The 21,485-nt window shown below is 42.6% G+C and overlaps 1 protein-coding gene across 1 annotated transcript in view; it reads right to left on the reverse strand.

The window, feature by feature from the left end:
• LOC136863409 (ankyrin repeat and death domain-containing protein 1A-like) overlaps nucleotides 1-21,485 on the reverse strand; it is a 164,648-nt gene that overhangs the window by 36,450 nt on the left and 106,713 nt on the right. The window contains exons 10-11 of the mRNA XM_068226438.1: nucleotides 13,288-13,386; nucleotides 4,090-4,188 (exon numbers count right to left, since the gene is read on the reverse strand). Of these exons, the coding sequence (XP_068082539.1) occupies nucleotides 4,090-4,188; nucleotides 13,288-13,386 (198 nt within the window). The remainder of the gene's footprint in view (nucleotides 1-4,089; nucleotides 4,189-13,287; nucleotides 13,387-21,485) is intronic.

A 21,485-nucleotide genomic window follows, 5' to 3' on the forward strand; every position in this document is an offset into this window, starting at 1 on the left:
CCGCACTAGACTCGTCTGGTCCCCTTGAAATAGGGAGTCCAGTGATTCCAAAACAGTCCTGAAGCTGGATGCATCCAGAAACCTCTCGGCCCCCAATCGTCTCTGGGTTTCTGTTAATAGCCAGAGGATCACAGAGAGACTAGAGAGTGTTAGACACATCCAAATACAAACCCCCTCTCTCCTGCAGTAAACTCGCATGCAGCGGCTAGTAGTCCAGCTTTGACGCCGCTCGCTTATGGGCGGGGACAGACCAGCTCGCTCCTATCGGTCCGTAATCAGCGTCACAGACACTATTGTAATATATTTAAGTTATATATTATTCTGAGTACGTATAATGTACATTTAAGTTTTTATTTTTCTTGACAATATGTGTAACATACTTAATGGTGGAATGCATTCTACTTAGATACACTCAGTACAATGCAGTGAAACCGCATATTCCTGTGATCATTTCATTCATAATTGGACAGTGTATCGAAGTTCTGAACAATAGAATTATTGCAAAGAAGATCCTTCTGTGGATCAGTGGTTGAGTGTCTACCTACGGATCCCAAGACAAATGGGTTCAAACCCGGCAGAGGTAGTCGGATTTTTGATGGACAGTAAAAGTCGAATCGATACTCCATGTCCTACGATGTCGGCATGTAAAATATCTCTGGTGATACATTTGATGTCCAGTGGCGTATGCTGGGATCAAGACGTGGGCTACCACTAGATTTAGGTAACCGCTTTTCGATAGTCGTTTAGTGAATGCCAAGCCCTAAACGTTCTGAGCTGCCGACAATAGCCTACAGAATATCCTGCTGTACTGTCTGTTCTGTTTCACAAGCTACTGCCGAAGTTTCTGCTACCGTCAATACTCAACATCTGATCAGTGGAGGTGGTAGCCTAAGGTTTAGCAAATTAAATCCGGCTTTGTGGCGAAATGGATAGAATGCTTGTCTTTAGTCCGATAGGCCCGGTTCAATTCTCAGAAACAATTCCCTCGTACTCTTAATTCCTCTGGCGTAGGGAACGGGTATTTACCACGTCTTCGCCATCATCTCATCCTCATCAGTTCACCACCAAGCCTATACATATGCCATTATATTATTATTATTATTATTATTATTATTATTATTATTATTATTATTATTATTATTTATTTATTTATTTATTTATTTATTTATTTATTTATTTATTTATGTATTTATGTATTTATTTATTTATTTATTTATTTATTTATTTATTATTAAAATATTGAATTTGACAGCATCACCAGCAGTTGTACCCATCGTTCGCAGGTTTATTAGCTTCCTCGGGAGATCAGTGGTAGTGTCCGACCCTTGATCACAGGCTCGATTTCAACCAACCAAAGAGAATACTAAACCTGAAAGATTGCATTTCATTTCAGCAGATCAACCTATAAAAATAATATTATATTACTCCTATAACTATAGCCTTCAGTGTCTTTCTACAAGGATGTAGACGCAAAAGGGAGTGAAATACCAGCACTCTGCTGTCTGTTTATTTAAGTCAGAAGTATGAGGTGAGGAAGTATATACTGTACGACGAGGAATGTGTGTGTAAATTCGGAAACTTCAGGAGAACTTCGAGTTTTTGAGCTCTCTCCTTCGTTAGCAGTGGCAATCTGTCGGACCGAAGCCTAGCATACCTATCCCCAGTGCATTCAGCAGCACACCGTGCGGGATAAGACGAGGGGAGAAGGACGCAGAGCCTGGGCTGCAATATCTTTCTCCGATGCCTTGCACTCAGAAATACGAGCGTTGTTTTATCTCATTGCGTTCAAGTTTTGTACATGTAGCAATGTGTCAGAAGCTTTTGATTTCCATCGTTCTCATTTCAGGTTAGTGCTTCACCGACAGCTTTGCTAGCCCTCAGTATACGCCATGGTTGATGTCTAACCGACAAAATTAATGAAAACTCAGCCATTGACGCCCAAAATAGATTCTGCTAACTCTGCCATCTAGAAGGCCTACAGTCAAACGGAACATCGAAACAGACGAGAAAAGAGCGCCAGATGGCATCAAATTAAAATGCTTGCTCTCGGTACTAGAGGCCATGCGATTATTATTATTATTATTATTATTATTATTATTATTATTATTATTATTATTATTATTATTATTATTATTATTATTGCAAATAGACGTACTAATTTTGCATTTAATCTCAAGTGCACGCGTGTTTCAATTTTCCACTCGACATAATAATACACACTCACTCGGGCTACCACAGTGCATACCGGGGTGTCAAATTAATTGTCCCCAACACGGATTCTCACTGTACATTATCGTTCTAGAAGAGTTCACAATAGCAAGCTTTGTTGAACACCATGCAGACGACTGACGGACACACTTCGGATGGATCTGCTCATTTCGACTCACAATAATTGACGCACGTAAGAGTGACTCACGGAATGTAACTCCAGACTGACTGGTATGCACCAGTTGAGCCCTTTATATAGCCTCGTGCAAGATTCTAGTGGTTCCCAACGATAGATTTTCTTGGGTGCCTGGTCCAACATTAATCAAAATCCAGGTTCTTCTAGGAGCTTCCTTATCGAGACAACAACAGTTCGCCGGCACTATTGTTTCGCTCGTCCACATTGTCGCAACTGCGCCGCGATCTTTATCTGTCGCTGGTATTATTGCCAGCTGCCCTGAGTTGGCTTTCACTGCCACAATTCGCATAAAAGCACTTGCAAGGAAGCAAGTATTTATTCATACAAATTCTATAACAAACGACTATAAATCAATTTGTTAAAACTTGATTAAAAATAGATACACTATATGAAGGAACATGGAAATGCGAGAATTTAAGTACAAATGTAAAATACACTCATTGACAAATAAAATAACGCACAAAATATCTATGTAATGACGCTTTGCAGGTGGGAAAGTTGGCATGATATGTATAATTACACTGTATAAGAAACGATAGTTAGTCTGGCAAACGGCGCACTTCCAAACATGCGTTGGATCGACTGCAGTAAGACAAATTATTGTCAGCAAAGAAGGTATGCACGTGCTGTATATTATTCTAAGCTAAGAATAGCACGAAGTGCATGGTGAATTTTTTTTAAATCATAAAGAAATTTTCCCAAGGAGTTTCTTCCACCTGTTCAAACTATTAATGGCTCTTTCTACAAATGAAGTTCTGGAATGGCTACGGGGGGATGCGAGTAGGAAGAAATCTCATCAGTGATGAAACAACACGTGGTTCATTCACCAACATAATCAACCTGCCCATCCCATTCTCCTGACTTGACAGTTCATGGCTGAGAAGAACATGACCCTACTCACCCAATCGTGCATCTTATGACTTATTTATGTTCCCAAAACCGAAAATACAATTGAAGAGGGTAATTGTTTTGGTGGTGAAGGGAATTAAAACTGAAATGCGCCCCGATGTCAACACGCTGTGAGATTGCTATTGAACGTAGCAACTACGCCGAATCATATCTGTCGTCATTCGAGGACTACTTCGAAGATGATGGGAGCGTATAGAGTCTTAAATACACAACGAACTATTTATGAGATCAGCCCTGGACTGTATTGACTCATAAAGCCACAAAGGTTGTGGAATTGGCTCGAAAAGGGAAAAGGGGTCATTAAACTACATGTTTGGAATGCGGAATGCTGGAATGTGAGCACTGTTCCTGCAGGTCGGTGGTTGGAAGGCTCCTTCCGCTCATGGTCTGTCGCGAACGTCCGATGTATGTGCCCTCACGTGTCCACTACCTCCGAAGTCATCTCACTGTTGGATTTGAATATCCCACAAGTCACCCAATATTTCGATAGCTGCTCTCAGTGTAACGACTTGCCGGAAGTGGCTACATGCTCTACATGTACGACGTACAATCAGCAATCCCTCCACAACTAGTCCAGTAATTCCTGTGAGCCTTCTTAGAAGGCAACGGATGAACCTTTTGAGCATTGTGGTATTTGGACTTCGCCGTCCAAGCATACCGCTCCTGTAATCATTAACATACCTGCCTGCAACATACCTGCATGCCCTATTTTCATAGATTCCATTCTACCTGGGTTATTTTATTTCTCAGTGAGTGTAGTAATGTAAGAAATTCACCTGTTCTTTCTGGTCGATGTTTACTCTCGCGTTCAGCAAGATCTTGCAGATTTCCACTTGTCCTTGTTCAGCTGCTATATGCATCGGAGACTGCAAGCGCTATTACAGAAAGGAAATACTCAATATTAGTGGTGGAGTCATCACGTTTAACATTCTCTACAGATATAAATCAGGAAAAACATGCTAGTGGATAAAATTACATATCGGAATAATCTAAGAAAAAAGTGCAGTTTTAAGGATGAAGTACCTCGAGTGTTATTTTCAAGATTATGTTTTTCTTATCAATGAGTAAAAAACTAAATTAATGTTATCATCTAGGAAGAAGTACAGGTAATAGAATAAACCGTACACTTTAAGTGTAATAATTACGCCTGCTCTACATCAGGGCCTCACCGTTTAGCGTACTGTCTGTTGTATCTCCAAGTGAGAAAATACGAAATTGGATATTGAGAGAAATTTTCGATGGTTCTTTGCTGGCAGGACCTAGTGTTTACAGTGCACTATGTCTTCTGGTATGGGCTAGAGCAATTTTGTTACTTTCATTGATCTGTCTCTGTCTTATCCTTGGCTTTGACAATATGAAAGTGACTGAGGTATGAGCGATGTTAGTAATGCCATTCCTTGTGCAGCCAGTCCCTGCTATGAATGGTGTGAAAACGTTGCTCATAGGGTCGGTTGGTGCATGCATTTCAGTGGGCTAGGCTGACTGATATGTAATAGCAACTTCTGGCTTGGTGAGGAAAGCAACGGGAAACTACCTCACTCCTCATTTCCCTAGTACGCCTCTTCAGTGATGCCTAGGCCATCTATGACAGCTGATGGCATAGCTGTTGAGGATCCAACCAGCCTTAGGGCTGAAGACTGAACATACACACTGTTATGAAAAAATCAGCAGAAAACCGCAGGAATGGAACCTGAATGAAAAATGAGCTTCAAATGTAATTCGGATCTTTAGAAGGAATAACAATTAAATCATACGCCCGTTATAAAAAATGTGATTCTTATAATATAAGAACTGACGTACTTCTTTCACAATATCATTTTAATAGGAAATCTAGCGCGTAGATATTTCGTTCAGCCAGCCCCGTGGTGTAGGGTTAGCGTGCCTGCCTCTTACCCGGAGGCCCCGGGTTCGATTCCCGGCCAGGTCAGGGATTTTTACCTGGACCTGAGGGCTGGTTCGAGGTCCACTCAGCCTACGTCATTAGAATTGAGGAGCTATCTGACGGTGAGATAGCGACTCCGGTCTAGAAAGCCAAGAATAACGGCCGAGAGGATTCGTCGTGCTGACCACACGACACCTCGTAATCTGCAGGCCTTCGGGCTGAGCAGCGGTCGCTTGGTAGGCCAAGGCTCTTCAAGGGCTGTAGTGCCATGGGGTTTGGTTTGGTTTGATTTGGTTTGTTTTTAGATATTTCGTTCAGGGTATGGTAGTTCTTGTAAATATGAAATTGTAGGGGCCAGTCAAATGAAAACATTATTTCGATTTCCAAGATGAATAGATTCATGCCTAACCAAAATTTGTATCGTATTCTTTGTCTTCGTAGCAATCTACTATAGGAAGAATAATTAACATAAAATGAAATACGCATAATTTTGAAAGAATTTGTGGAGGAAAAGTGGTACATACCTCTAAAACACTGACTGACAGAGCAAATGCAACACCAAGAAGGAGTGGTTCGAAAGGGATGAAAGTTGGGGAAAAAACAGAGACGGCACGGGCGAATAATTGATGTTTATTTCAAACCGATATGCAGGTTACACAATGCGCACGGCATCGACTCAGTAGGATGTAGGACCACCGCGAGCGGCGATGCACGCAGAAACACGTCGAGGTACAGAGTCAATAAGAGTGCGGATGGTGTCCTGAGGGATGGTTCTCCATTCTCTGTCAACCATTTGCCACAGTTGGTCGTCCGTACGAGGCTGGGGCAGAGTTTGCAAACGGCGTCCAATGAGATCCCACACGTGTTCGATTGGTGAGAGATCCGGAGAGTACGCTGGCCACGGAAGCATCTGTACACCTCGTAAAGCCTGTTGGGAGATGCGAGCAGTGTGTGGGCGAGCATTATCCTGCTGAAACAGAGCATTGGGCAGCCCCTGAAGGTACGGGAGTGCCACCGGCCGCAGCACATGCTGCACGTAGCGGTGGGCATTTAACGTGCCTTGAATACGCACTAGAGGTGACGTGGAATCATACGCAATAGCGCCCCAAACCATGATGCCGCGTTGTCTAGCGGTAGGGCGCTCCACAGTTACTGCCGGATTTGACCTTTCTCCACGCCGACGCCACACTCGTCTGCGGTGACTATCTCTGACAGAACAGAAGCGTGACTCATCGGAGAACACGACGTTCCGCCATTCCCTCATCCAAGTCGCTCTAGCCCGACACCATGCCAGGCGTGCAGGTCTATGCTGTGGAGTCAATGGTAGTCTTCTGAGCGGACGTCGGGAGTGCAGGCCTCCTTCAACCAATCGACGGGAAATTGTTCTGGTCGATATTGGAACAGCCAGGGTGTCTTGCACATGCTGAAGAATGGCGGTTGACGTGGCGTGCGGCGGATGCGCCGATCCTCGCGTGCTGACGTCACTCGGGCTGCGCCTGGACCCCTCGCACGTGCCACATGTCCCTGCGCCAACCATCTTCGCCACAGGCGCTGCACCGTGGACACATCCCTATGGGTATCGGCTGCGATTTGACGAAGCGACCAACCTGCCCTTCTCAGCCCGATCACCATACCCCTCGTAAAGTCGTATGTCTGCTTGAAATGCCTCCGTTGACGGCGGCCTGGCATTCTTAGCTATACACGTGTCCTGTGGCACACGACAACACGTTCTACAATGACTGTCGGCTGAGAAATCACGGTACGAAGTGGGCCATTCGCCAACGCCGTGTCCCATTTATCGTTCGCTACGTGCGCAGCACAGCGGCGCATTTCACATGATGAGCATAGCTCAGTGACGTCAGTCTACCCTGCAATTGGCATAAAGTTCTGACCACTCCTTCTTGGTGTTGCATTTGCTCTGTCAGGCAGTGTATTTTCCTACGTAGTGTCAGGTACGTTCAAAGAAAGTCCTATAGAACTGAAAAAGCGCTTCGATTCCTACGGAAAGAAAGTGCCTTATTTGTCTATGCAGCCACTCTTGCACTGCTTTCGTTCTTCATCTTCAATTGAACGTAACGTCTTACCCTACAGTGCTTCCTTCCGTAGCCAAAACATATGCTAATCACTGGGTACTAAGACTGGACAACATGATGGATGTAGGAGACACTCAAAATGATCTTGGATGAACGGTTTTATTCCTCCCTTGAAGGAGGAGGCGGGCTTCCTAGATGGTGACGCCGTCTCTCAGGCCAGGAGGTTTGTTACGCTGAAGGAGCAAATGATGCACAAGCAATATGAGTCTGAAAAGTGTTATATTGCTGTCGTGATCAGGATGCATAACCACTCTGAATCGTCATACGTTGATGAATTTCAATAGGTTTTACAACCTCACTACGGCAGAAACCAAATGATGGAACACTGTTCTTTCGTGTATGCCTAATGTGAGGGCTGAGGGTCCATTGTTACACCGCAGTACTTTGATATTATTGGAAATGGAAAACGACGTAAGTGCCGTAAATGTCATCTTGAGGTTTTTGTTACGGCATGAGTCTGTGTGTTGTGGTGATCCCTCTGGAAAGGATTAATGTACCAGAAACTTTTATATTCGTTCCAAGCACGGTACACAGATAGCGTTAGCATTTCGAGCAGACACTAGTGCCAGTGACCGTGGCCTGGAGAATGACGAAAGTGCCTAGGGAGGTCCGGTCGTCAATGTGTGTAGTGCCGCAGGTGGCACCGCATTACATCGTACTAGCCAGTGCTGTTATAGTGGTTGTGTGACACGATATTACATTGTGTGTGTGTGCAATGCAGATGAACTGACATGGAACCTCATACGTCTCTGTGAAGGTTTACAAATCAACGATAAACAAAGAGCGTAAGGAGAAACGTACCACGCTGCCAGATTCCTGGCAAGAAAGCGCCAACAGACCAACTTACATGTAAGTTTAAATATGCTTGTAAGACGTTACTACGCGAGTACATGGGGAGTCTGTTCCCCCAGTTCTACACTTTGGGCGAAAATGAGCAAGGTACGTACCTTTTAAATAAACTGCAACTTATGAACGTAAACAGAAGACGACACGGAACATACAACCATCCGTCAGAAAGTAAGAGACAAGTAACAGTGTGCTAACGGAAGAGGTGAGCATGTGCAAGTATGCAGTAAGACGTTCAAGGATTTTTGTTCTGTGACAAATCGGAGGCTTCAGACACTTCAAGAAAAGAAAAAGAAAGGTGCTATGGTTTATGAAGAAGTAAGGGGAGAAAGTGAAGGCTCAAACAGACATAAGGTTAAGTTCACCACAAATGACAGGGATCTAGTGAAAAACAATATAAATTCCTTTCCGTGCGAATGCAGTCATTACGGTAGGAAGAAATCGCAGAAAGAATATCTCAGTCCGGATTTAAATTACCACCGGATGTTTACTGCGTTCAAGGAAAAGTATACAGACAATAAGGTGACATACACATACTATGGCGACGTCTTCAAGACCGATTTTAAGGCACTCTCCATTGCTAACCCCTGAACAGACACTTGCCAGCATTGTGAAAACCTGCAGGCCTCTGTGAAAGCCACGTCTTCAGAGTCGGAACGACATCAGGCCAACAGTGAACTACAGCTACATGTAGAGCGAGCGCAAAAAGGCACGAACACCTATGAAAAGTGATATCTGTGATTCTCAGTTACCCACCAGTAATACCTGCACAGTGAGTATGGATTTGCAACAGGTTCTGTTTGTTCCGACCCTCACCCATTCCAGTATATTTTACTCACGACAACTAGTTTGCTATAATCAATGTATACATGATTCAGCCACTAATGACAGTTTCATGTGCTTGTGGGATGAAGGGAGCGGAGGCCGAGGGGGTAATGAAATATCATCTTGTTTATTCAAAGTGATTACGACCGGATATACAAACAAACCAAACGTTGTTATAAGGTGTGACAACTGCGCATCACAAAACAAAAACAGGATTATGATAATGGCACGCATTTATTTACTTCCTAAAGACCTTTTCGATACTATTGATTTAAAATTCTCAGTGTCCGGACAGCGTTTTATGACATGTCTCATTGAGAAAAGGAAACGAATAATGGAAGCCATGATCCCAGATGAGCTAGAGGCCGTTATTAAGTCCGCAAAACCCAAACACCATTCAAGATAGTTAAAATGGGTAAAGACTTTGGAGCTCTCACCAACGAGTACATCAATACTACCAAGCTGCAGCTCAGTAAAGCCTCACACATTAGAGTGAGTAACCGAGACCCTCAAGTAATACATGTTAGAACGTCATTCGATACTGATTGGGTGTCCTACAAGATATTTAAGAAAACAAAGAAATTGTGGGGCTTCCTCCACCATCACAGCTTCCCCGTGTGCAGAAGCATCATCATATCAATGCAGAAAAGAAGAAAGATCTGCTGGCGCTCTGTGACTACTTAAACTGCTAATAATAAGAGTTGGTGTGTGCCATTTCTTACAAGGGAACATCGGCAATGGGTAAGTCGCCGATCGCGATGAAACTTGGAAAACACATTGAGGTGCACGTAAAAATGATGTCGGCATCAATTTTGGGTGCCAACATTCATTAGGGCGTTAACTACGGGGCCTAAAAGTTGCGACTTTTCAAATTCCGCGCGATCAGCGATGAATACCTGCTGGCCAACGCTAAGCTGGCACACTTCATATCTGGAGACACGCCTCTGCACCTCCTCTCCTCACGCTCCAATTGGTTCGCCACCGCACGATCCCCTTCGCCCCGCGCTTGCCGGCTGCTTATCTGTTCAATGGGACCGACTGCTTCTTTTTATACTGTAATTATTGGAATCCTTTAAATTACGTTCCGTTTCACACATAATGGTAATAAATAACCTACATTAATATACCCATATTTTATTCAAATTTTATATTTTCATTCGTGCTAATTCCGGTGAGTTGTCACATTTGTGGGTACAACTCCGAGTTAAGTACCACGGAAACGTGGGATGGGGTACCACGTCCTACCTATGCTTAAATTATTATTTACTTCTAAAACGCCTTACAGCTCTCGGTAGTGTCCTTTAGAGTGGACATACATATGGAATTAATTAAATTAAATCACCCACCACTGAATAAATCACCCACCTTTAAACAACGTTAAATACCTTTTTATGTAAAGAAATTACGTGCTCGGGTAGAGGATCTCAATGAATGTAATGAGATTCGGTACCTCGGGATATTAAAACCTGGTTATAGGTCCAGATCGTCTTTTTATGACCCCTTCCCCCACCCATTTTGTGTACGCTACCAGTTGTGTCATAACGAAACGACATCGCGGACTACAACAACAACAATTATAAACTCCGAGTTTGAAACTACTGGTATTTTCCGTACTGCGTACTCTGGTATAATGAATAGGCCTATAGATAGAATGTTTTTATTTGTGCTTGTACTGAACGATTTATTTATGTTTTGCAGTGACAGGCACAACACATTTCCATTGCAGCAATGATTGTCGAATATAAATAAATTTCATGCATAGGCAACTTTGATATGAGTATGACATGGAATGTAGTAAAGTTTGACGTAATAAGAAAAGACTTGAAACATAAAAAAGATGTGCATTTGTATATGCAATAGATATACAGTAATCACAGGCAGACCTGTAGTCTTGCTGTACCGGTACTTTTGCGTTATAGCTGACGAAGGTCTATGTATTCAACAAGTACCGATATTAAAGTATAACACTACAGTCTTCTGGGTATAATGGCAGTTACATACGCAGAAAGTTAAATGGGTATTGTACGAGCCGGTACAACAAAAAACAATTACAAGGCAACACTCCGTAACAATGACATCGGGCAAACTCCCCGTCAATAACTGCTAGTAAACAAAAACAATCTTTGGTCTATTCGAAACATTAAAAAATAGTGAAAAGAAAACCGAAACAAATCACAATTAACAACAGGCACCGTACTTCTTTTTTTGCTAATTGCTTTACGTCGCACGGACACAGATAGGTCTTATGGCGACGATAGGATAGGAAAAGCCTAGGAGTTGGAAGGAAGCGGCCGTGGCCTTAATTAAGGTACAACCCCAGCATTTGCCTGGTGTGAAAATGGGAAACCACGGAAAACCATCTTCAGGGCTGCGGACAGTGGGATTCGAGCCCACTATCCCCCGGATGCAAGCACACAGCCGCGCGCCTCTAACCGCAAGGCCAAGTCGCCCGGTGCAAACGTTTTCATAAACATTTCAGAAATCGTAAACTGGCTAATACAACGTGAAAATTACAAAGGAGAGATATGAGGAAGGCTGATAGAGTACGCGAAGTGTAGCACCGGTTCTCTTCGACAGCTAAGCGGCCGGCAAGCGCGTGGCGAAGGGGAACGTGCCGCGGCGAACCAATTGGAGCGGGGAGGGGAGGAGCTGCAGAGGCGTGTCTCCAGATACGCAGTGTGCCAGCTTAGCATTGGCCAGCAGGTATTCACCGCTGATCGCGCGGAATTTGAAATGTCGCAACTTTTAGGCCCCGTAGTTAACGCCCTAATGAATGTTGGCACCCAAAATCGATGCCGACATCATTTGTACGTGTACCTCAATGTGTTTTCCAAGTTTCATCGCGATCGGCGATTTACCCATTGCCGATGTTTCCTTGTTAGAGGGAGGTCCGTTTACTGCCTGCCGAGGCGGGATAAAGGGAGTGGCTGTGTGGTTGCCATGGAAACGAGGGTGGGGCGACTGCGTTTGCCATGGAGATAAAACTTCAGGGCAGCTCGTCTTGCTGGGAGTTGCCAAATCTGTCACTGTCTATGATAAGAACCTGATCGCAAATGGAACGACACCGCCTGGCCAGGTAGTCTACAACAGATCACAGCGGTCAGAATGAATCAGGGAACTAGTGAGCTGGAAGCGAGGGGTAAAATGAAATGTCGTATGGCTTTTAGTGCCGGGGTATCACAGGAAGGGTTCGGCTCGCCAGGTGCAGGTCTTTCTATTTGACTTCCGTAGGCGACCTGCGCGTCGTGATGAGGATGAAATGATGATGAAGACAACACATACACTCATCCTCCGTGCCGTTGGAATTAACCAATTAAGGTTAAAATCCCCGACCCGGCCGGGAATCGAAACCGGGACCCTCTGAACCGAAGGCCAGTACGCTGACCGCTCAGCCAACGAGTCGGACAGCGAGGGGTAAGAGCATGTAGAACGGAATGCTGGATATGGCAACATCGTGAAATGGCACGTGCAGTGCTCCTCCCTCCAACCTTACCTGTCAGACGCCAACTCTAGTATAGATGTAAAGTATAGAGATTACTATAGTCAGCTGTGTCGACAAGAAACCGTGTGTTCATAATTATGTACAGTGTAATATTCATATGCGGATATTATCCCCTTCATATCACGTCCTGCACGTATTGTGTTTCGTTTCATAATGATGATTACAGTTTTCTTAAACATGTTCTGTGCTGTATAGAAAAGATATATACTTGGTGTGTCGTTTAGTTACGAAACGTGCACAATCGTAAACCTTAACTAGAAATGAGCCATTTGTTTACCCTTTTCACGTTAGATAGTATGTAGGCTTGCATCACAATGTATGCATGATAAAATGTAATGAATACATACATATACTACTGAATAAAATGTTCCTAAATGCGCTGAGTACGTTCCAAAACAGAATGATAGGTCATTCCTTATTGTGTTGCGTAACGACCTGGAAAACGTCACATTGGCCAGCAGAGAGAAATGGAGAACAACGTAAGTGCCATATTCATGATAGCAATAGTTTTGTCCGTATTTCTTCACTAGTTACCTTCTGGCACTTAGGTCGTTGTCCACTTCCACTCCTCATTTGTCTACAGAGTGTTGTCATCTGGAGGATACTTTTTAAATGTTTTGTAACTGCACTGCCAACGGGCAGAAACGTAGCGTAATAATTCGAATTATTATAACACTTCTAGGGTTTCCATTTGGCTCTCCCTATGCTACATTCCATTAATAATAATAATAATAATAATAATAATAATAATAATAATAATAATAATAATAATAATAATAATAATAATAATAATAATAATAATAATAATAATAAAGTGATACCTTACCGCATTCAGAAGGTTAACATCTGCTCCTCTTCCGATGAGTAACTCTGCTATATCCTTATTATTCCTCTGGCAGGCCACGTGGAGGGGAGTGTTACCGTTCTGAAACAAATCATACGGTGTGCATGAAGCGCTAACTTTTACTACAGTACACAATGTGTGCAAGTTCAACCAATGCCAGTTTCTCTACGGGGTCGGGTATGAAGTAATATGAATCGTCGCAGTGAGTTTTTACGACCGGATGCCCTTCCCGACGTCAACCACATTACAGAACATAATGAGGTGAAATGAATGACGTAATATATGATAGTAGGAAGAGATAGGGTATAAATAATGGCGTTTGGCTTCCGAAGAGGCTCTACAGGTCTTTCGAATTGACGCCGTATAGGCGACCTGCGCGTCTATCAGGATGGGGCCCTACTTCTGGTGAATGCTAATGCTGAAGCCGACACATGCACACACCCAGCCAACGAGCCATCGGAATTAACCAATGAAGGTGAAAATCTTCGACCCGGCCGGGAATCGAATCCGGTACCCACTGAACCAAAGACCAGCACACTAAACATTTAGGCATGGCGCTGGACTTTCGTGTCGTCATCGCGAATTAATACTGCTCTTATCAGGAACACCCCCGATGGAAGTAAGTTGCATGTACCATTTTAACCACATACCAGTCCGACTCGTTGGCTGAACGGTCAGTGTACTGGCCTTCGGTTCAGAGAGTCCCGGGTTCGATTCCCGGCCGGGTCGGGGATTTTAACCTTAATTGGTTAATTCCAATGTCACGGGGGCTGGGTGTATGTGTTGTCTTCATCATCATTTCATCCTCATCACGATGCGCAGGTCGCCTACGGGAGTCAAATAGAACGACCTGCACCTGGCGAGCCGAACCCTTTCTGGGATATCCCGGCACTGAAAGCCATACGACATTTCATTTCACCACATACCAGTCTTCCTGCCATTCTTAAATCTCTGGCAGCACCGGAAATCAAACCCAGGCCTCCGAGGATGGCAGGTAATAACACGAATCGTTACGCTATGGAGGTGGACAGATAGAGGGTGAAACCCGTTGAGCCCTTCGTGGCACGTAGCCTACTCCTGTGGAACAGCACCAAGGGGTCTGCTCAAAGCTTAACGTCTCCATCCGGCGGACGAATCACCATCATCAGCGCCATATACCCTCACACCACATGAATACTGCAGAGATATTTGGAATTCAATTCAGGCTTTTGGCTCACAATTCGGTGGTTAGAAATCGTATACTACCACTGCCGGCCAACATTCTGATGGTGAAAATCTTTTCGACAAACGGGTCTCGAACCGGCTAACCAGGGTGTCAGACCACGCAGACTTGACGCCTTAACTATCATGGCCACCAGACGGGATTGGAGTGCACAATACTTATGTGAATAAACCAACTTGGCACGCCACTCACTCCGCCCGCTCTACACGGAGGCTCGGCGGCAGGTGATGCTCTTTTATTTTTAGTTCGCGGGATTGCCGATAGGAGCGTTTTTTACGATCTGCCAGCAACCTCCGAACTGTCACCAACTGTTAAGGAAATGCAGGGCCACTGTTCTCATGACAGAGCTTGACCTGGATTTGGAAAGATAGGTTACAGCTCCTAAATTGCATATTTTTACTGGCGTGTTTCTTGCTGTGTTCTTATTCTGCGCGGGTTAGTGACGGAAGCAGCGAGTTAGGAATTATGGGAATGACGTCATGTCGGCCAATGGCCATGCTCGTAGCTAGCCGGCTAATGGTCGACGGCGCGTGAAGACTTTCATTGCGTTGTAAAAGTAAATGTACCATTTTTGGAGGACTTGGTGGGACCCTGGCATTCGTAATGAACACATCTTCTAAAATAATTTTAAGGTATAATACATCTATTGTATTTCTTCGCGAAGTTTTGTGTTATATACTGGAGTGCCTACACTAGGCGCTACCATATCATAACTTGAGGTTTTCGTCGGTAACACGTCATAAACAGGGAAATATATTTTGAGTATGTGATCTGTCTGGATGTCTATCATTACAATATGAGTTAACGTGCTTCCTGTACAAAACACAAACAAATCAACGGAACTAGCACAATACTGATCACTACAACACTCTCTACCATATTAAATAATATAATGATTATAGTGGATAGTTACTATTTCTATCCCGTTTTTGGATGTGGCCTACATGGACCAATTTATTTTACCAACTCGACAAGTTATATCATTATGGACTCCTGCACGTTGCATGAAAATGTCTTCATCGCGACAGAAACAATGTAGGATAAATGCAAAACAATATGTTGTAACACTTATCTAGGGGAGATAAGCAATGTGAAGCTTCCGAAAGTACAGAAAACCGAGCTCGACAGCTGCAGTCGCTGTGCGGCCAGTATCCAGTATTCGGGAGATAGTAGGTTCGAAACCCACTGTCGGCAGTCCTGAAAATGGCTTTCCGTGATTTCCCATTTTCACACCAGGCAAATGCTGGGGCTGTACCTTAATTAAGCAAAGGCCGCTTCCTTCCCACTCCTAGCCCTTTCCTGTCCCATCGTCGCCCTAAAATCTATCTGTGTCGGTGCGCCGTAAAGCAACTTGCAAAAAAAGTACAGAAAGTAAACAGTTTATTAAGGATGAGAGTCCCTGCGATTCGCATAACTCTTTTATCGTTTCTGAGCGTGTAAAGAAGTGTCGATAACTCAGCACACAAAATTTCAATTTATATGTTTCACCTGTTTGAGATAAAAAAGGAACAGCGACAATTCAGTTATGTTGGATTTCCCACATGAGACAAATTACGTTACAGGATTGCAATCCCCTCACTAAGATAGCTTGATGTGATAGGGGCAAGTGTACTCACAACAGCACTTCATGAAATATTGGCCAATATTGCAAACCGCCCCACATCTATATAAATAAAATTATAGGGGGTCCGCTGTCTGTAATTTCGTTAGTTTTGCCAATCTTTCAGATATTTATCCGGTTTAGATCAACACAAGACCGTATCCCTGGTTTTTTATTTTTCATGTCTCTTTGAATATTTGTTCCATCACCAAACATTATATTTAGAGTACACTCATCCTGGGGAAGTTCCTGACATGAATATGATTTGAAAATCTTTGAACAGACGTGGGGTTTATAGGAAAAGCAGAAGAGTATTTTTACATTTCATCTTATACGATTTTCTGTAAATTCTCTGGACTGTTGGGTAAACATCTCATTATAAACAACTCTTTTCATCTTCATAATCTAGCTTACTCTTCAAATGACGGAGGAATCTACTATTTTCTGCGGGTATCATGCCCTACATTGAGTGACCGACAGACCGACAACGAACCTATAGGTTACCATGGCAACGTCTCTGACTCCTTGCCAGCAGGGAAGTACCGTATTGCCATTTTCGTAATCATTCCTGTAAACTCGTGGTTGTTCCTTGGGTAGAAAGCAAGAGAGACATTATTCGGTCATTCTGGGAGATATTGGCGGAATATCGTCGGAGGTTATGTCCGTCCTCGAATAGCTTAAGTAACGCTTTCTTATATCCGTAACTCATACCATCACAATTTACTTAGGGACATTTTATTTTTCAATACATCCACTTAGTATTTACATATTTGTCCTATCCGGCTGTCCTCAGCTATAATCCTTTTTTTATTAAGTTTTTATTAAATTTTATTAAGTTCTTCCTTAATTACTCCGTATGTATGCAAGTGTTAATCCCGAAACCTGTACACTCGTTTCTTTGAGGAAAAATTCCAAGCTATACAAATATATAATTTTTGACCCAGGAAAATATCGAAATATGGATACAATTTTAATGACGGTGCAGACCTTAGTTTCGAGTAATTGGTGGCTAAACGGTAAAAAATTAAATGGCGTATGGCTTTTAGTGCCGGGAGTGTCCGAAGACATGTTCGGCTCGCCAGGTGCAGGTCTTTTGATTTGACTCCCTTAGGCGACCTGCGCGTCGTGATGAGGATGAAATGATGATGAAGACGACACACACACCCAGTCCCCGTGCCAGATAAATTAACCAATTAAGGTTATAATTCCCGACCCTGTCAGGAATCGAACCCGGGACCCCTATGACCAAAGGCCAGGACGCTAACCATTTAGGCATGGAGCCGGACGGCTAAAGTTGTTTATCTCTCCAAACAGAACGGCGATTTTGCTATCTGTTTTGTGAATACCACTTACCGTTTAGCCAAAACAACTTTGGTCCTAAAATTTATTGTCGTGTCTCGATTGTTGATACGTTATATAGCCCTGCATTTCTCGATTATAACCAAATCTTTCGAACACGATTGTGACTTGCATTAGGAAAAGGGCCTGTCTTTATAATGAAGACTCTCCATCTGTATTGTGAAAAGCACTTGCCTAGTGAGCTTGCCGTTGTAGCAGAAACTCCCGAACTCGATTGTGATTGGCAGTAGGAAATGTGGCCTCACATTATCCTCAACACTTCACAAATGCCTACCTTACATCGGAAACAACGTATGGCGTCCTACCTGTTTTGTTTCTAGGATAGCGCTAAGAGGCATGCAATTTAACATAATATTACTCCAAGCCTTTACAGTAATTTAAGAAGAAATACGTATACAATATAGAATACCATACAGAAGCACGGGCATATTTGCTAGTCTTCTTATAAACAGACCACTGCAAAGAATTTATCCATTTTGAAAGAGTCACTACACATATATGGAGTTCCATAAAACCCAGACATTGTCCACTTCCTAAGAAAATACAACCTGTGACAATAAAGTTCGGTGAATAGTCCTGAACTATCAACATCGATGAACAATGCACGACAGTCACCTTACTGTCCTTCGAAATAGTCCCCTCCCATAACTTTGCACTGCTGAGATCGGCGATACATGTCGTGGAAACTTTGCAAGAAGGCTTCCTTTCGGATGGTGTTCATAAGCCTCGTTACTTCTGGTTAACTATTTGTCGCACGATTCGCGGTTAATCTGCAGATCATCCGCTATCACGCGCACAGTTAATCGCCGATCCTTCGTGATTAATGTCCTCACCTTCTCAGTGTTTTCGTCACTGATGGCGGTCATCGGTCTTCCGCTACGGGGGCTGTCAGAAATACTTTCCAGGCCTCCTCGAAAACGGGCGAACCACTCGTGCACTCACTTCAAGGACAGTGCTTGATCTTCATAAACACGTACCAGCATCGCATGCGTTCCTTTCGGTGTCTTGCCAAGCTTAAAACAAAACTGTACATTGATCTTGTGGTCGTTCATGTTCCTATTCGCAGTTCAGAACCAACGCAACTAAACACGCACTGCGTCAAATAGGTCTTACACGGCACACACACGATGCTCAACTGAACAACGTTGGGAGCAAGTGGTCAAAACCTGCTGCTACGCAGGTGCAGCGCTGTGTGTCGCCAGTGTTGCCTGATCGACCGTTCTGAATTCATTCACCGAATTTTATTGTCACAGGTTGTATATGATGTTTTCACATTCCGTTTCATTCGTTGTTTCCAAGACTGGCAGGCTATTAAGAACAGGCATTGCACTTACTCAGCACTTCCTAACTTTGTTTTTTTGCAATGCCCGTGGCTACTGAGGATCATTATATTATAATTTACAGCGTAACGATATACTTACAGGGCATTCAGAAAGTCACTATGTATTTGTAGAAATATTGAAAATGAGGACCACAAGCGGCTATAGAAGTTAAAATCGGCTTATTTTGTTGTAAAACACTTTCTGCAGGTCTGCTTGCGATATGTTTGTTATGTACGATGTCGCTGAAGTGTTTTAAGTCACTAAGCATGAGTGGGAGGTAACGGTACACTATAGATTTTGTAGCTTCCACAGAGCATTGCGCTTACTATTCACGATTTCTTCAAGGAAAAGGAGAGAAAAATCTTCACACATTGTGTTCTATCACACACGATTACATGAGCTGCAGGTGAAGTGTGTGGCTGACGCATTGAAACGAGTGCGGTGTGAATCAGTTGCGCGATAGTTCTGTTACTGAAAAAGCGTGTTTGGTAATATTTTTCGCCCACATTTAAAAGATTTGTGCAGAAATGTTTAATAATATCAAAAGTTCAAATGCAAAATTATTTAATAATAAATAGTAAAATGGCTACCTAGCTTCTTTTTCTTCTTCCCCTTCTTCTTCTTCTTATTATTATTATTATACCAGAGGTATATCTTCTGAACAGAGCGCCTTTTATATGGCCATCTGTGATGTAAACCCTGAACTTTGCATTCGAAGAAGTTTAGACTTTTAATCTTCAGATGTCGCTACTATCGACTTATGTTGGCCCTCTTGTGCGAGGACGGACAATTAGTTTTCAAGGGAAAATTCTATTCTATATGTTCGTTAACCTGAAGTGTTTGTAAATTTTTCTTTTATGTGCTGAAGTTGTCAGCACTAGCTGGCTTCCTTCTTCCTGAAGTTGTCAACAAATCAGAAATTTTTGTAGCCAGTTAGAGTTGGTGGTGTGTACAGGCCTTCAGCCTAGAGAGTTCTGGAACTTTCCTTTCTGCTATAAAAGCTGGGAGCTTTTGGACCATGTTGTCTTCTTCATCGCTTCAGTCTAGATTGCACACGGTCTTAGTGGAGGCAGAGAAAAAGCCTTGCTCCAACTGAAGGTAGACATTTAAAAAATACGCGATAATTCGAGAAAGTTAACTTGAGGGGAAGGTTTCAAAATTCATTCTTAATGTAAATATCGTAAGTTCATTATCACCTTTTAAATGTAAACTTTCAGGCGGGCCTAAGGACTCTATTCAAATCCCTGCTGGGAAATATGTAACTGAGGGAATAAAAAGTGTTCACCCTCTGTTAATTCCCATTCAACTCTAAATTAATTCTAAATCTTTTGGAATTTTTTTGCCATCTAGTCACCCTCTGTAGCATAAGTTTAGCCCCTGTAACTTCGGGCCAGAAGCCCATATAGGAATTTTTGTGTTTTTCAAAGTGTATTTCAAAAGGAGCTCAAGTGTTTGGCCTCCTAGCATTTTGTGTATGAAAGAATCCTTAAACCTTTCATTTGACCACGAAGGTCATTTAGAATGGGCACTTATTGCGTCTGTTTAAAGTGCTATTAATTATGGATGAGTGTGTAATAGACTGTCGAGCTGAAAGATTTATCTAGTGTAACATTTGGATAAGAAACTTGTGCCTTCGAGAGGCCGGACTGTAGTGAATTTTAGAGCTAAGTCTCCTAGAGTGTAAATTGAGTGGAGCGAAAGTGTTCTTTGAAATACTCTAACTTTGGAGCTACAAGCTTATTTTGTAAATTATTGTGTACCTGAAGTTTGACTTGAGCCTTTTCTGTTTCCAGACCTGACGAGCTCATTTAATTTAACTGTTCTTTGTTGTTGTTCAACAAAGTTTAAAGTCAGAAAAAAGAGGGGAAAGAAATAAAATTTCAAATTTTAATGTTTTAAATTATGCGCTCACCTTTTCTCTGTCCACCCACTCACGCCCTAACGTTCTTACACCTCTGCAAACTACCAAAACACGGTAACGATTATTATTATTATTATGATTATTATTATTATTATTATTATTATTATTATTATTATTATTATTATTATTATTATTATATGACTCGTTGACTGAATGGTCAGCGTACTGGCCTTCCGTCCAGAACGTCCCGGGTTCAATTCCCGGCCGGGTCAGAGATTTTAATCGCTTCTGATTAATTCTTCTGGCTCGCGGACTGGGTGTATGTGTCCGACCCAACACTCTCCTCATCATACTCAGACAACATACCACAGTATCAACCATTACAGAAACACGCAATAGTGATTACATCCCTCCATATATGGTTGGCGTCAGGAAGGGCTTCCGGCCGTAAAACAAGGCCAAATCAACATGTGCAACGCAGTTCGCACCCACGACCCACAGGTGTGGGGAAAGCGGTAGGAAAAGATAATAATAATAATAATAATAATAATAATAATAATAGACTAATAATAATAATAATAATAATAATGATAATAATAATAATAATAATAATAATAATAATAATAATTATTATTATTATTATTATTATTATTATTATTATTATTATTATCATTATCATTTGCACTGCTTTTCTTAGAATTCGCAACCTTTATGAGAAAATAAGCAATTTCATTACAGGCGAAGATCAGACACTACAACACTGTGGTTAAAACGGAATGTCTATCCGCTAGTGAGTGCCTCCGAATGACTGGGAAG

Source organism: Anabrus simplex, chromosome 1 (assembly GCF_040414725.1).
Source record: "Anabrus simplex isolate iqAnaSimp1 chromosome 1, ASM4041472v1, whole genome shotgun sequence".
Taxonomy (NCBI): Eukaryota; Metazoa; Arthropoda; class Insecta; order Orthoptera; family Tettigoniidae; genus Anabrus; species Anabrus simplex.